Source organism: Diabrotica virgifera, chromosome 5 (genome assembly GCF_917563875.1).
Source record: "Diabrotica virgifera virgifera chromosome 5, PGI_DIABVI_V3a".
NCBI lineage: Eukaryota > Metazoa > Arthropoda > Insecta > Coleoptera > Chrysomelidae > Diabrotica > Diabrotica virgifera.
Window position 1 is genome coordinate 39,851,804 of NC_065447.1, and position 14,557 is coordinate 39,866,360.

Below are 14,557 nucleotides of genomic sequence, written 5' to 3' on the forward strand. Positions count from 1 at the left end.
TAGCATGATACATAGACTGACAGAAATTCCCGTTTCAAAAAATTCCTTCGAAATAGAACTGAACATCATTAAACAAAGCCGTAAGCAAATTAGCAGTAAACAATGGCTATAACGAGCAAACGACGAATAAAATTTTAAACCAAAAACTCCATAAGAAAGCCCTAAAATTAGTCTATCCACCACCACAGAAAGAACCCAGTACCTTCTGCTCTGTCACATATACTGGCAAGATAACAACAAAAATAGCCAGATACATAAAAAAGAAAGTAATATCACCAGCTTTCAGAACTAATAACAACTTAAGCAAATATATTAAGAACAATAAGAGCCGATAGAGAAAACAACTACAGAGTGGTGTCTACAAACTAACTTGTGGTGAATCTCCGAAAACTTACATCGGTCAAACTGGCAGAACCTTTGACAAACGGATAGCAGAACACAAAAAAAGGCTTTCAACAATAGAAAAACAGACACTTCTACATACGCACTTCACCTTCTAGATCATAATCATTCTTTTAATGAAGAGTTTCAAATTCTGCATATTCAAAATAAAGGCCTTCAGCTATCTTTATTAGAATATATATGGAAATTAATAAATTAAAAAATACAGATATAAATTTGAATGACCAACTCGAGACAAACAGCTCCCCACTCCTCAACCTTTTCAGTTAAAGACTTAAAAAAGGCAAACACATTGTAAACTAAATCATTTGAGAAAGGCACTCTGCCGAAACAGCTGTAGTCACATAGTTATAATAAATTTTGTGGAAGTATATAAAACAAACGTGTTCAGTGTTTTGTTGTTATATCCAATGGAAATCTTCACTTCACTGTGTAAACTTTTTTAAATATTGTTGACTCCATAATCTGTGATTTATTTCAAGAAAATGTTTGAAAAAACAATGGCACTGTACGAAGGATAACTTTCAGATAAATAATCAGAGCTTTTTTTAATTTCAGTGATTTTGCCAACACTTATTAACTAAACCTTTATACAAAAAGGCTATAACCATAATTAAACCGCATTTTTTTCTTGTCGACATATTGTACTGTTTACATTCCGGTCATAAATATTAAACAAAAATCAAGTGTTGTACAACGTGTCAGAATTGTTTACTGATTATCTGATCAACACATAATCTTTCGACAGCATTAATAAATCAACGTCCCTAAAGCTGAGACTAATTGACCCATCAAGGACTTGATGTGTGTATGTCTAATGAAATATTTAACGAACTATAAATAACTAAATTGGCTTTGTGAAAGGTTTATTGATTTTACGAACTTGGTCTATTATTTTATATTTATTTATGAAAATAGTAAGTTGAGTTAAATGCAGAAGTATGATTACGAAGCATTTTTTTCTCATTTATTTACAGTCTGTAATAATATTACCATAAGTAAATTGTGTAATTATTTTACAAGTAGCATGCAAGGACATAACATCTCATAACAATTTACTATTGTCTTTTATTTCGGGTTTTCGGTCCTTTTCCTTGACGGAGAGGACGTAAATGCGTGGTCAAAATGCCCTATCTGCTTTCTCCTATTTTCGTCGTCTCTTGTGCTTATACAGAGCGAGTTTTATGTATGGAAACACTCAATTATCTCGAAAACAGCTTGGAAGATTTTTATACATTTTGGTAGGTAGGGGTTTTCTAATGCGGTCGATATTATAGTGCTAATTACATTGTTGTCATATTTTCCGTTTTTCTGGAAATCTAACGAACTTTTTTTATTTCAAATGGAACACCTTGTATATTTTTTACGTTTTGTAGTCCTTAAGAAAAACTGATTATTTTTCATGTTATATTCCTTATACCCAAATGCCATAATTTCGGAGGTATTGCTACATGTATTTAAAACAAAATTAAACAAATTATAAAAATCAATTTTTTTGGCCCGGGTAAACACTATTTCAGGTTGTTTGGATCATTGGGAACAAAAAATTTTTTTTATAATTTTTCTCTGAAATTAATCGTTTCCGAGTTATAAACAGTTTACAACTGAAAAAAATCGAATAATGACGATTGTCAAGGTTCAAGAACACAAGTAAAAAATATAAGTTTTGAAATTACAAAGTACCTAAATTCAAGTACAACTCTTTTCTAATAGTTTGCCATAAGATTTTTTGCTGCGTTTTAGTCTATAATATTGCTTTTTAATTTTTAATGAAGTGCATATGAGAGAACGGGCGGTCGGGCTGCATTAATAACTAAAAAAAAAAACAATATTTTAAAATGAAACAATCTCAAAGTAGTTGCCGGTTACTGATAAAATTAGACTTGTGATTGAATTTGGGTACTTTGCAGTTTCAAAAATAACATTGTCAATTTGTGTTCTTGAACCTTGAACATCGTCATTATTCGATTTATTTTTTCTTTCAGTTTTAAATTGTTTATAACTCGGAAACGATTAATTTTAGAGAAAAATTACAAAAGATCTTCTTTGTTCCCAATGATCCAAACAACCTAAAATATTTACTTACTTACTTACTTAAGCCGTCCTCTTGTACCTTACGGTGTCGAGGTAAAAAGGTTTTATTATTTATTTAAAAATTTTTAAAAAATAAATGGTGGCATTTAAGTATAGGGAATAAAACATGAATAATAATCAGTATTTCTTAAGGACTTCAAAACGCAAAAAATATACAGGGTGTTCCATTTGAAATACCAAAGTTCATTAGATTTCCAGAAAAACGGAAAATATGACAACAATGTAATTAGCACTATAATATCGGCCGCATTAGAAAACTCCTTCTTACCAAAATCTATAAAAATCTTGTAAGACGTTTTCGAGATAATTGAGTGTTTCCATACATAAAACTCACTCTGTATATTGCAAAAGCCAGAGATACAGGATGCAGCCGGAAAGTAGTTTATTAACGAAAAGTTTTGGATTTAAAATATCGTTTATTATATTTTTATTTCAATTATTCTAATTGTTTAAAAAGTAGTAAACTTTGTATCTAGGGCCTTTCGTTGTTTTCCTCGTTTTGCTAGAGATGTCGCTAGATTGCGTCTCAAAAGGTGGAATCATTGTATCGCGATGGTTTCCCTTAAATAGGCAGGGTTGTTAATATTCGCTTCAGAGTTGTGACTGCATAGCTTCACTAAAGATGCATGGGATGCTGAAATAGCTATATGGAGATGGTGGTCCAACTCTGAATCGAATAAAAACAAAAACTGCCTTTTTTATTGTCTTTTAATTTTCACAAAAATTATTTGTATATATGTGGTACCTACACAAAAATATAAAAATAACTTCTCATATAGAGACATCTCAATTAAGATGTCGTTTCTGGCGGAATGAGCTGGAGTCATTGCCCCAGATACTTGCAGGCCATGGATGCGACTCAGTTAAACCTACGTTTGTATTCGACAAACCCTACAAAATCGAAACAATACAACATAGGAAGTCCAACGTGGCAACTTCAAATTGCATCTACACCAAGGGCTCCAAGATGGAAGAAGGCCCATGATGTGGGATATGCTCCAGACCACTGAACCTTAGTATAAAATGGGGTATGAGCAATGTAGTTTAGATTGAACTGACTCGTATCTCCATAGCCGCAAAAGAGATAACCCGGAAAGGTACAGCTGGTAAAACCATAACAATCTGCAGAGACAGCAGAAAAGCGCTACTAACCCTGAACAGACCACGTGTCATATCAGGGCTAGTAATGGAGTGTCATGAGTCACTAGCCCAAGCTTTAGATGGTAACAACATTGCTGACCAGCTAGCTAGGAAGGCAGCAGGACTAAGACTCATAGGACCTGGTGATCTTTTTGTCTGATCAACTGCAACAATCGCGGAAATTTCCAAATGTCACTTCCATACGCAAACGATGAAAAGATGGGAAGAAGAGCCAGGATGTAGATTGCCAAGGTAACACTAAGGAAACTTGGGAACTCAGCATCAGAAAATACTTGAGAATGACCAGGAAAAACCTACAGACCTACCGACAGTTGGTTTTATAACTGACCATTTTTAACTAAGGAAACACCTCCGCACACTGGGGCAAGTAGACACACCTTTATCCTGGAAATGTGAGCAAGATGACGGAACTGTCGAGAATATCCTATGTGAATGTCCGGAGTTATCGTCAATACGACAGTATGCGTTCGGCGAGCCTTGGCTTACACCTGCCCACATAATGAAGATGTCACCTGGTGATTTGCCCGCCTTCCTGGAAATGGCAGGATGGATAATAAACTAAGGACTACAACCCCCTGGGAGGATGCACAATGAGTTAATTGTGACGTAAGTGCTGTTGGACTTGACTCGTCCTCTCTACTCTACAGATACAGATACAGAAAATTTTATAAAAATAAAGCAGCAGAGTATATTTTAATTAAACAAATTTTGCCGCAGAAGAGATCACACAGAAATCGTTTCATTTACAGGGTATTTTATAGATGCAGTTCATTGACCTCAGAGACCTCAAAGGCAACAAAGAACAAACAAACTGGAACTGGACCTGAAAAAACTGAAGATATAGGAATGTAAAGAGAAGTTCGAACAAGAAGTCGTAAATGAGTTAAGGACGCTAGAACTGCACTCCATAGGGGGCGAATGGAGTAATATCAAAACAGCAGTACTGACAACAGCAGCGTCCACCCTGGGAAACAAGAAAAATGAGAGAAGAGGAGCATGGTTTAATGACGAGTGTAGACAAGCAATAGAGGAAAGGAATGAAGCACACAAAGTGTACATAACAAGAAGAACACGGGAAAGACAAACATTATTTGAAGTCGCAAGACGGAAAGCAGACAAGATATGTAGAAAGTAAAAGAGAGCCTATGAAAATGGACAAATAGAAAAAATGGAAGAAACTTTCAAAAACGACGAAATTAGAGGGCCATACGAATACCTAAAAAAGATAAGAAGTGGATATAAACCTCAAACAAGTCTATGTAAAGATGAAAGTGGGCAAATAATAATTGACCAACAGAAAGTCATAGAAACCTGGAAGCATTATTTTCAGACCCTACTTGGAACACAAGTAGACATGGAAGATGAAATAGATATGAACTACGTAGAAGAGAATGAAGTAGATAATGGAGTAGAAGCTCCAACTATAGAGGAAGTTCTAGAAGCTATTAAGGACCAGAAAGACAATAAAGCTCCGGGAGTTGACGAAATACCATCAGAAATGTATAAGGTAGGTGGCGACCACCTAGCAACTCACATCCACGTGCTCATCGAAGACATATGGCAAGAAGAGAAAATACCCGACGACTTAAGAAAAGTATAGTATGCCCGATCTATAAAAAAGGACAGAAACTCCAGTGCAAAAACTACCGTGGAATATCTCTACTATGTACAGCAAATAAAGTCCTTACGTATATTATAAACCAGCGGCTCCAACCACTAGCAGAAAATATTATTGGAGAGTATCAGACGGGCTTCCGACCGGGAAGATCGACACTGGATCAAATATTTACCGTCAAACAGATCTTGAGAAAATCATGAGAACACGATATTGATGTTCACAACGTGTTTGTAGACTTCAAACAGGCATGCAACTCAGTCAGGAGGAACAAACTACACTATATATTGGCTGAACTGGCAATACCACACAAGCTAATTAATAAGACTCATTAAAGCCACAATGGATGAAACTCCGGCATGTGTACGAATACAAAACCACCGGACAGGATTTTCAAAATTCCGCAGGACTAAAGGAGGGAGATGGGCTGTCCCCAACATTGTTTAACCTGACACTGGAGTATGCGGTTAGGCAAATGCAAATTGGGCGAGGAAACCTACTGACCAATCGAACGGTTCAACTGGCTGCTTATGCCGATGATACTAATATTATGAGTAGAACATCAACAGGAGCACAGGAAACATACGAGTTAGAAACACAAAAAAAAATGCTATGTCTGGAAATTAACACAGAAAAAACAAAAATAATGACTCAGACGAGAAGAAATATAGACCCACAAAATATAATACATGAAGATGACCTTGAAACGGTTGGAAAGTTTACATACCTGGGAGTAAAAATATATGCCGACGGATCAGAAAAGGGAGAAATTCGGAAGAGAATAACGCAGCAAACAGAGCTTATTTTGCCCTCTCCCATATATTTCGGTCTAAAAGTGTCCACCAAAATACAAAGATGAGAATCTATAAAACTTTAATTCGACCAATAACATGCTATGGCAGTGAAGCCTGGGTCCTGAAAGAAACATCCAAAAACAAACTCGACACATTCGAAAGGAAAGTACTGAGGAGAATACTAGGACCTGTGAGGGAAAACGGAATCTTCAGAAGTCGATCCAACAACGAACTTTATCAACTTTATAAGGAAGCACCCCCTGTAAGGCTTCATTAGAATACAAATATTGAAATGGGCCGGACATGTGATAAGAATGGGAGAGGATAGGCTACCAAAAAGAGCACTGAATGCTAGAATTCAGGGAAAGAGACCGGCTGGAAAGCCAAGAAAGTGCTGGGAAGACACAATAAACAGAGACGCATAAGCCGTTTTAGGGGTCCGTGTATGGAGAAGAGCAGCCACAGACAGGCAAGGGTGGAGGCAAAAAATAAAGGAGGCGAAGGCTCAATTTGGGCTGTAGTGCCGTAGAAGAAGAAGAAGAAGAAGTTCATTGACCTCTCCTGTGTAATGTTCTGTTGGGATTTGGACGTATCTGAGCGTGTTAGTTGTTTAGGCAAGCCGCCCACCGACGTGGCAATCAAATGTCGTGGCACTGTCGTCGAAGTTGTGTGGTAACCCAGTGGCAGGTAAAATTGCTAAACGTGTATAAATGTATCATATGTAGTCGCCGGAAGGTCGCTTTTTATTTGCTATTAGATTATTATCTGATAGCACAAAACACAAGCACTGACACAAGATTGAGGCGCTTGGCAGAAAATGAAGCTGGCAACAAAGCAAACAGCAACTAAGAACAGAATCACTAAAAAGGGCAACGAATAGTAAAGCAGGGATATAACCCATAAGCTGTACTGAAGAGTCTGTACGGTTTTTGTCAACTAGGCAGCAAAGAATAATGTTTTTCTATCTTTCATTTTTGCCACTGCTTAATTTTAATTTCCTGGCCATTTAGTTGTTAAAACCAGTGCCTTTAAAACACAAACAAATACAAAATTTTAATTTCGAAAATACGTTTCACTCTGCCATTGGTATAATTTGATTGACAGTTTCATTGTACTTCAGTGATTTCTAATATCAAATCAGTCGAAAGAATGAAATTGACTGTATAAAATAACGTTAGTGATAAGTTTCATAATTTTGATGGAACTTATGTTAGCTACTTTTTCTTTATACTGAAGGAGGCAAATATTTGCGAACGGAAAACCGCATAAGGAGTAAGACAATATTGATTATTTCTCAGTTTTAATACAACTACATTATTTACGTAAATAGCAACTTTTAACAGAATTGTTGGCTTATCCTTCAATATAACTGAAAATATGTGAAATTTATGAATAATGTCTCATGTAAATGCGAATTTTGACCAATCACAATCAAGCAGGCAGGCAAGTTGTTTCAAATTTTTCCGTATAGTTTTTAAATCGATTTTAAACTACTATATTTTGTGCAAATTTACAGGGTGTAGTAAAAAGGCAGGTCGTAAATTAAATCACATATTTTGGGACCAAAAATAGTTTGATTGAACATAACTTACCTTAGTACAAATGTGCACATAAAAAAAGTTGCAGCCATTTAAAGTTACAAAATTAAAACCGATTTTTTCAAAATCCATAAAAATTTTATGGGGTGTTGTTTACGTAAACCTCCCCAAATATTTGTGTATGTTCCAATTAAATTATTTTTTGATACCATTAATTAAACACAATGCTTTTAAAACTTTTTGCCTCGTATTACATTTTCGATAAGCCGGTTTATATCGAGATATTTTGAACATTTGTAAAATACACCAAATATTTCTAAATGGTTAAGTAAGAATATAGAATATTATTTTCAGAATATTATAACCAGGTATTTATAATCTTACTTAACCATTTAAAAGTATGTGGTAGATTTTACAAACTTCAAAATATTTCGATAAAATCTGGCTTAAAGAAAAATTACTGAGAAGCAAAAAATTTGTAAAAATATTGTGTTTAACTTATGGTACCACAATAATAATTTAATTGGAAGAAACATGAATATTTAGGGGATTTAAGTGAGCAAAGTCCCCATAAAATTTTTATGGGGTGCAAAAATGTCAGTGTTATTTTTTAAGATGTTCCTGTCATAAGAATTCCACGAGATGTCCATTTTACATGAAAAATTTTTAATAATAGTTTTCGATATATTAAAAAACTCGATTTTCATTTTGTAATTTTAAAGAGCTGTAACTTATTTGGGTGAATATTTTTGTACTAAGGTAAGTTGGGCTCAATCGAACTATTTTTGCTTTCACAATATGTGATTTAATTTATCACCGACCTTTATGTTACGCGCTGTATAAAACGTTATTTTATTTTATTGTCAAAAAAGTGAAGACCTGTTTTGAAAAACCTCATACAGTTACAAAAGTTGTATCCAAGACCGTAAATCCTATATCTACCACTTTTATTTATTGTTTTGTTTTACTATCTCAGCTACCGTAACATACAAACATATTTTCAGCTCGGCTTACTAATGATAGTTTTGTCCTTGAACTATAACGACAGCGATATTGAATTTTTAACTTTCATGTGAAGTGCCAGTATTTTCAACCACCTGAAACTTCAGTGTATCGGTGAAACAACAATGCTTTATAGTCCGTATTATGAGACCGCTCCCATATGAAAAAAATCTATTTTCTGTCTTTTGTGGTTTCCTGTTCAAAAATGTTTCCTTTAACAAATCAAAATAGTACCGGGCAAAAAGTTTGGGTAGAATTTGGTAATTTTTCTCAAAAGTTAATAGATTTGGAGTTATAAGCGATTTAAGATCTGAAAAAAAATATGAAAAAAATATTTTTAAGAAACGTTTTTCTTTAGTTATGAGTGACTAAAATTAAACATTATATTTAAAAAATCAACTACATAAAAAGCAAAAAATAAAAAAAAAAAATTAATAACACATTCGTCAAAGAAAAGCGTTGGCACGTCTTCATCGAATAAACGGTTTTCGCCCCACGCTTTTCTTTAACGAATGTGTTAAATTTTTTCAATTTTTTTTATTTTTTGCTTTTTAGTTGATTTTTTTATAATATGTTTAATTTTAGTCACTCGTAAGTAAAGAAAAACGTTTCATAAAATTTTTTTTTCATATTTTTTTATTTTTTAATTTTTAGTCTTACACTTTTCAAACATTGATGTACAAACATGAAAAGTAGTCGGAATTAGCAAAAAATTTTAAACTTTATTGTTTATTTATGAAGCATAACGTAAACAATTTACGTAAAATGTGAAATTATGTACTTACTTACTTAAGCCGTCCTCTTGCACCTTACGGTGTCGAGGTGAAATTATGTATAGTTCATATAATTAGCTACAATCTGTAAAACTTTCAAGTTTCTTCATTGTAAAAAAAAAAGAATTTAAGCGTTTTCCGTTAAAATCGTTTTTTTTTATTTAAACAATTAATAAACAAAAAAATTGTTATTGACTATTCGTGTATTGTTCCCGCGAATGCATATGTCTGAAAATTTTTAGTCATTTGCATTGAAGAAAACGCAGTCAAATTAACGTCCAAAGATTTGACCCAAACGATTGAACTAAAGAAAAGCGTTTAATTAATTAATACGATAAAACGAATTATAATGTTAATTGTAGCACAAAACGTCTCTACCCGTAGTTTTTCTAAGACTACGACAAAAATATGAATTTTTTTAATTCGAGTTTTGGTTGAAGTTCTGTTTTGTATCTTATTGAAATTTGACACGAATAAACGCCGATTTATATATAAACAAATATATGATCGTTCAAAATTTGAAACTTTATTGTTTATTTATGAAGCATAACGTAAACAATTAACGTAAGAATCAAATTATGTATAGTTCATATCATTAGCTACAATCCGTAAAATTTTTAAGTTTCTACATTGTAAAAAACAAAAGAATTTAAGCATTTTCCATTAAAATAGTTTTTTTATTTATTATATATATATAACAGCGCTAACAGGCCTTATAGGCCTACGGCTTCTAAATTCTGGATAATATTTCTCCATTCTGTTCGGTCCTCTGCACTCTTTCTCCAGTCCTTCACCCCGATTTCTTCCAAATCCCTCTCTGCAGCCTCTAACCATCTCTTCCTTGGTCGACCTCGTCTCCTTTTTCCCAATGCTCTGTCATTCAATATTCGTTTGACGTTTCTAGTTTCTGGCATTCGAGTAATATGTCCCAGCCATCTAACTCTTTGGGCTCGTATTTTTGTCGTTATTTTTGGTCTCCCATACATCCTCATTACTTCTTCATTTGTTCGTCTCCTCCAGGTTTTCTCCGCTATCTGTATACCTCCAAAAATTTTTCTCAGGATCTTCCTTTCCCATATCTGTATCTTCTTCTCCTCTTGTTGATTCATTACCCACGTTTCGCTCGCATACAACACTGTGGGCCGTATTATCGTTTCATACATTCTGATTTTCGCGTTTATTGATACATTTTTTGCTTTTAATATCGTGTTTAAGGCACCCACAACTCGACTTCCCTTCAATAATCTTTTATCTATTTCTTTTTCTTCCCTTCCAGTACTGGTTACAGTCACTCCCAGGTATTCGAATTCTGCTACTTCCTTAAATTTATATTCATCTCCTTCTCCTTTCATTTTTATATAGTTATCCTCTTTATTTATATCTCCTTTCATTACCATGTATTGTGTTTTTCCTTGGTTGATTCTTAATCCATACCTTTTTGCTTCCGCTTCGAACTTTTGGAATATTTTTTGGAGATGTTCCTTTGTTCTTGTTAGGATGACTAGATCATCAGCGTAAGCTATAAACTGCTGTCTGTTGTTAAATATGGTACCGCTTGTATTAATTTTTATCCTTCTTACTATGTGTTCTAGTACCAAGTTAAATAAGTCTGTAGATAGAGGGTCACCCTGTTTCAGTCCTTTATTCACTGTGAATTGTTTTGAAAAATTTCCTTCCAGTGTTATCCTGTTTTTTGTATTGTTGAGCGTCATTCTCACTAATTTAACCAGCTTTTCTGAAATACCCAAGGATCTCATTGCTTCATATAGCATATCTCGGTCTACTGAGTCGTAAGCCTGTTTAAAGTCAATGAACAACATGTGTAGTCCCAAATTTTGTTCGTAGCTGTTGTTCTGTATTAGTTTTAATAAACATATTTGATCTGTTGTTGATCTTCCTGGTCTAAAACCTCCTTGGTATTCTCCAATGATCTTATTTACCACCTTTTGCAATCTATTTCGGATGATTTTTGCAAGTATTTTATAGGCCACTTCTAATAGCGATATTCCTCTATTTTCGCAACTTGTTTCATCACCTTTTTTGTAGATTGGACAGATGAGTGCATTGTTCCATTGTTGCGGCATTTCCTCTTTTTGCCAGACTGTTAATATTAGTCGGAAAATTTTTTTCTTGCAGCTTTTCTCCTCCTACTTTAAAAATCTCTGCCGGAATTCCGCTTTCTCCTGCGCTTTTGTTATTTTTTTGCTTCAATATTGCTTCTTTTACTTCTTGTAGTGTAGGTTCTTCTTCACGTTGTTGTTCTGTGTTATCCTGTTCATGTTGTTTTATTTCCTGGGGTTCTGCTTGTTTATTTTCATTTAATAGTTCTTCAAAATACTCCGCCCATCTGTTCAATTTTTCTGTTGTTTCTCCTAAAAGCACACCGTCTTTACCTCTACAATAACTTGTTTTACTCTTTGCAGTTCCTCGAGATTTTTTTACTTCTTGGTAGAAATTTCTTATTTCCTTGTTTACGTATGATTCTTCTATTGTTTTCAACTGTTTGTCAAGATGTTCTCTTTTCTTTTTTCTGCAGATTTGTTTTACTTCTCTTCTTGCCATTTTATATTTTTCTGTAGTATCCTGTGTATTATTTTTGTCTTTTTCTATTTTTGCTTTATTTCTACGTATCAATGCTATTTTACAATCCTCGTCAAACCAGTCTCTTCGTTTCTCTGCTTGTGCTTTTCCTAGACATAGTTCCGTTGCTTCTGTCATCGCTATCTGTATATTCCTCCATTCTTCATCAATATCTTCTGCGGTGGGGTAACGAAGTCTTTTATTTATCTCTGCCACAAATTTGTTTGCCGTTTTTTCTTCTTTAAGTAATTCTATCTTGTATGTTAATCTTTCTTTTGCTGTTCTTGGGTTTCTTGGCAGCTCTTGTTTAAGTTTGGCTATCGTTAGAATATGATCGCTATTGGTATCTGCCCCTCTGTAGCTTCTGGAATCGGTAATTGCTCTGATATGTTTACTTTCTATTAATACGTGGTCTATCTGGTTTTTTGTCCTTCCATCTGGAGATATCCAAGTTATCTTATGAATATCCTTATGGTCAAATCTTGTGCTTACAATTTTCATTTTATTTTCTGTTGCAAATTCAATTAATTTTTTCCCATTTTCATTTGATTTTTTGTTTATTAATAAACATAAAAAAAATTGTTGGCTATTCGTATATTGTTCCAGCGAATGCATATTTCTGCAAATATTCATTCATTTGTATTGAAGAAAAGTCAGTCAAATTAACTTCTAAAGATTTGATGCAAATTATTTAAGTAAAGAAAAGCGTTTAAAAAAATGCGAAACTCCGCATTTTAACGGCTTGAAAACTTATATATTATGTAAATAATTCATTTTGAGGTAGGTTTTCAATGTAGACTGTTGGTTTTAATTGATAAATATGCGCGTCCATATGCACTGCCCTTCGTCGCGCTATATGGTGCGTCTATATTGCACTATATGATTGGCGTATTTATTTTTACCAATTTTGAAAAAATGTGAAAACGTTGAATTATCTACGTCCGTCTATCAGTCTGTCCATCTGTCCGCCTGTAAACACAACTCCTCCGTTATTATACCAAGTAGAATGACAAATGAGGTGTCGAATGAAAGCTTATAACCCAAGGATAGTATTAAAGGTGAGGAGTTTGACCTGGGACTCCCGGTTTTAGAGTTGAAACCGAAAGTACTGTTTTAAATTAGCTGAAATGATACAAACAATATATTATTTTACGCGCCTTAGCTAGACGAAAACAAGCGCTCTTGTTGCTCTCAAGCAACGTTGACTTCAAACTGTTAAATTTCCATATACGTCGAATTTTACCACAATAGGACGGTGTGATATGCAAGCTACAACCGTCCGTCTATGATTTCAGCATATGCGCCATCCGTATTAAAAAATTTTAACTTAGTACACATAATTTTGAGTGTGGGATTTCAACAGCAGTGTTGTATCAACGACGTTGGTAGTTAAATGTAAACAAATCGGTAAGTAAAAACATGTATTTTGCTGTAATATTTTCAGAATACATTTAGGAAAGGTCTATTTACAATCTAGAAGATACAGTTACTTACTATTTTGAGAAGTTTTAGCAAAATTTTTACCTAAAAAGTATGTTGCTTAGAATCAACGTTAAGGCTCGAATCAAAAACATCAATTTTGTTTTCAGAAATATGGATAAGTCGACCACATGATATCACTAGGAAAGACAAGGAATTACTATTAGGTCTGGATCCCGCGTATGAAAAAAAAGTTGATTAATAGCAAGCTGAAAATTTGTTAATAGCTTAGGGGTGTCTAGTCGGACAAACTTTGAGATATGGGAACACTGGAACAAGGGAAGTTTTAATTGTGGAACAGGTTAAAAATTTGGAACGGTCAGACCACAAAAACGGCACATGTATTTTGTCCGACAGAACAGACTTAAACTCTTCGAACAGAGATTAAACTCTCATGCAAAAATCAGACTGCTATTTATCACCAAATGGGCGTTTTAATGAGTGGAACATAGAGAATATGTCAAATGACAGGAATTATGACAGGTTATAAATAGCAGTCTGATTTTTGCATCAGGGTTTAATCTCTGTTCGAAGAGTTTAAGTCTGTTCTGTCGGACAAAATAAATGTGCCGTTTTCGTGGTGTGACCGTTCCAAATTTTTAACCTGTTCCACAATTAAAACTGCCCTTGTTCCACTTTTCCCATATATCAAAGTGTATCCGACTAGACACCCTTAAGCTATTAACAAATTTTCAGCTTGCTATTAATCAACTTTTTTTTCATACGCGGGATCCAGACCTATATGGCTTATCTATGGACCAAAAGGAAGATGCCGATTTTACAAGAATGGCTAAACGACAATTCTGCGTCAAAAATGTGACATGAGACTATGGTTTATACCGGCCAAGAATTGCTTTTTCAATTTTCATAACTCTTCATAAATTTTCATCTTTGTTTTTTCTTGTAATTTTGTAAGTATTAAAGTAAAAGTTTTTTTATTTCTGTAGTTTTTCTTACATATTGTAAGCCCTAAAAAATTACTTTTGTTAGTGGTGATCCCTTGTTTGCACGATACAAAAATTTTAACCTCAAACTCTTAGTGTTGCTTTGGAGCAACGTTCTTAACCCCACTGATGCGTTCATAGTCGCTTAAAAAACACTCAAACGAATTTTTAGAAT

At 34.0% G+C, this 14,557-nt stretch overlaps 1 protein-coding gene across 1 annotated transcript in view; it reads left to right on the forward strand.

Moving 5' to 3' along the window:
- Window positions 1–3,682: 3,682 nt before the first annotated feature.
- Window positions 3,683–14,557, forward strand: part of LOC126885350 (potassium voltage-gated channel subfamily KQT member 1) — a 267,609-nt gene continuing 256,734 nt past the window's right edge. Inside the window, exon 1 of the mRNA XM_050651907.1 lies at window positions 3,683–3,779. Within this exon, the coding sequence (XP_050507864.1) occupies window positions 3,683–3,779 (97 nt within the window). The remainder of the gene's footprint in view (window positions 3,780–14,557) is intronic.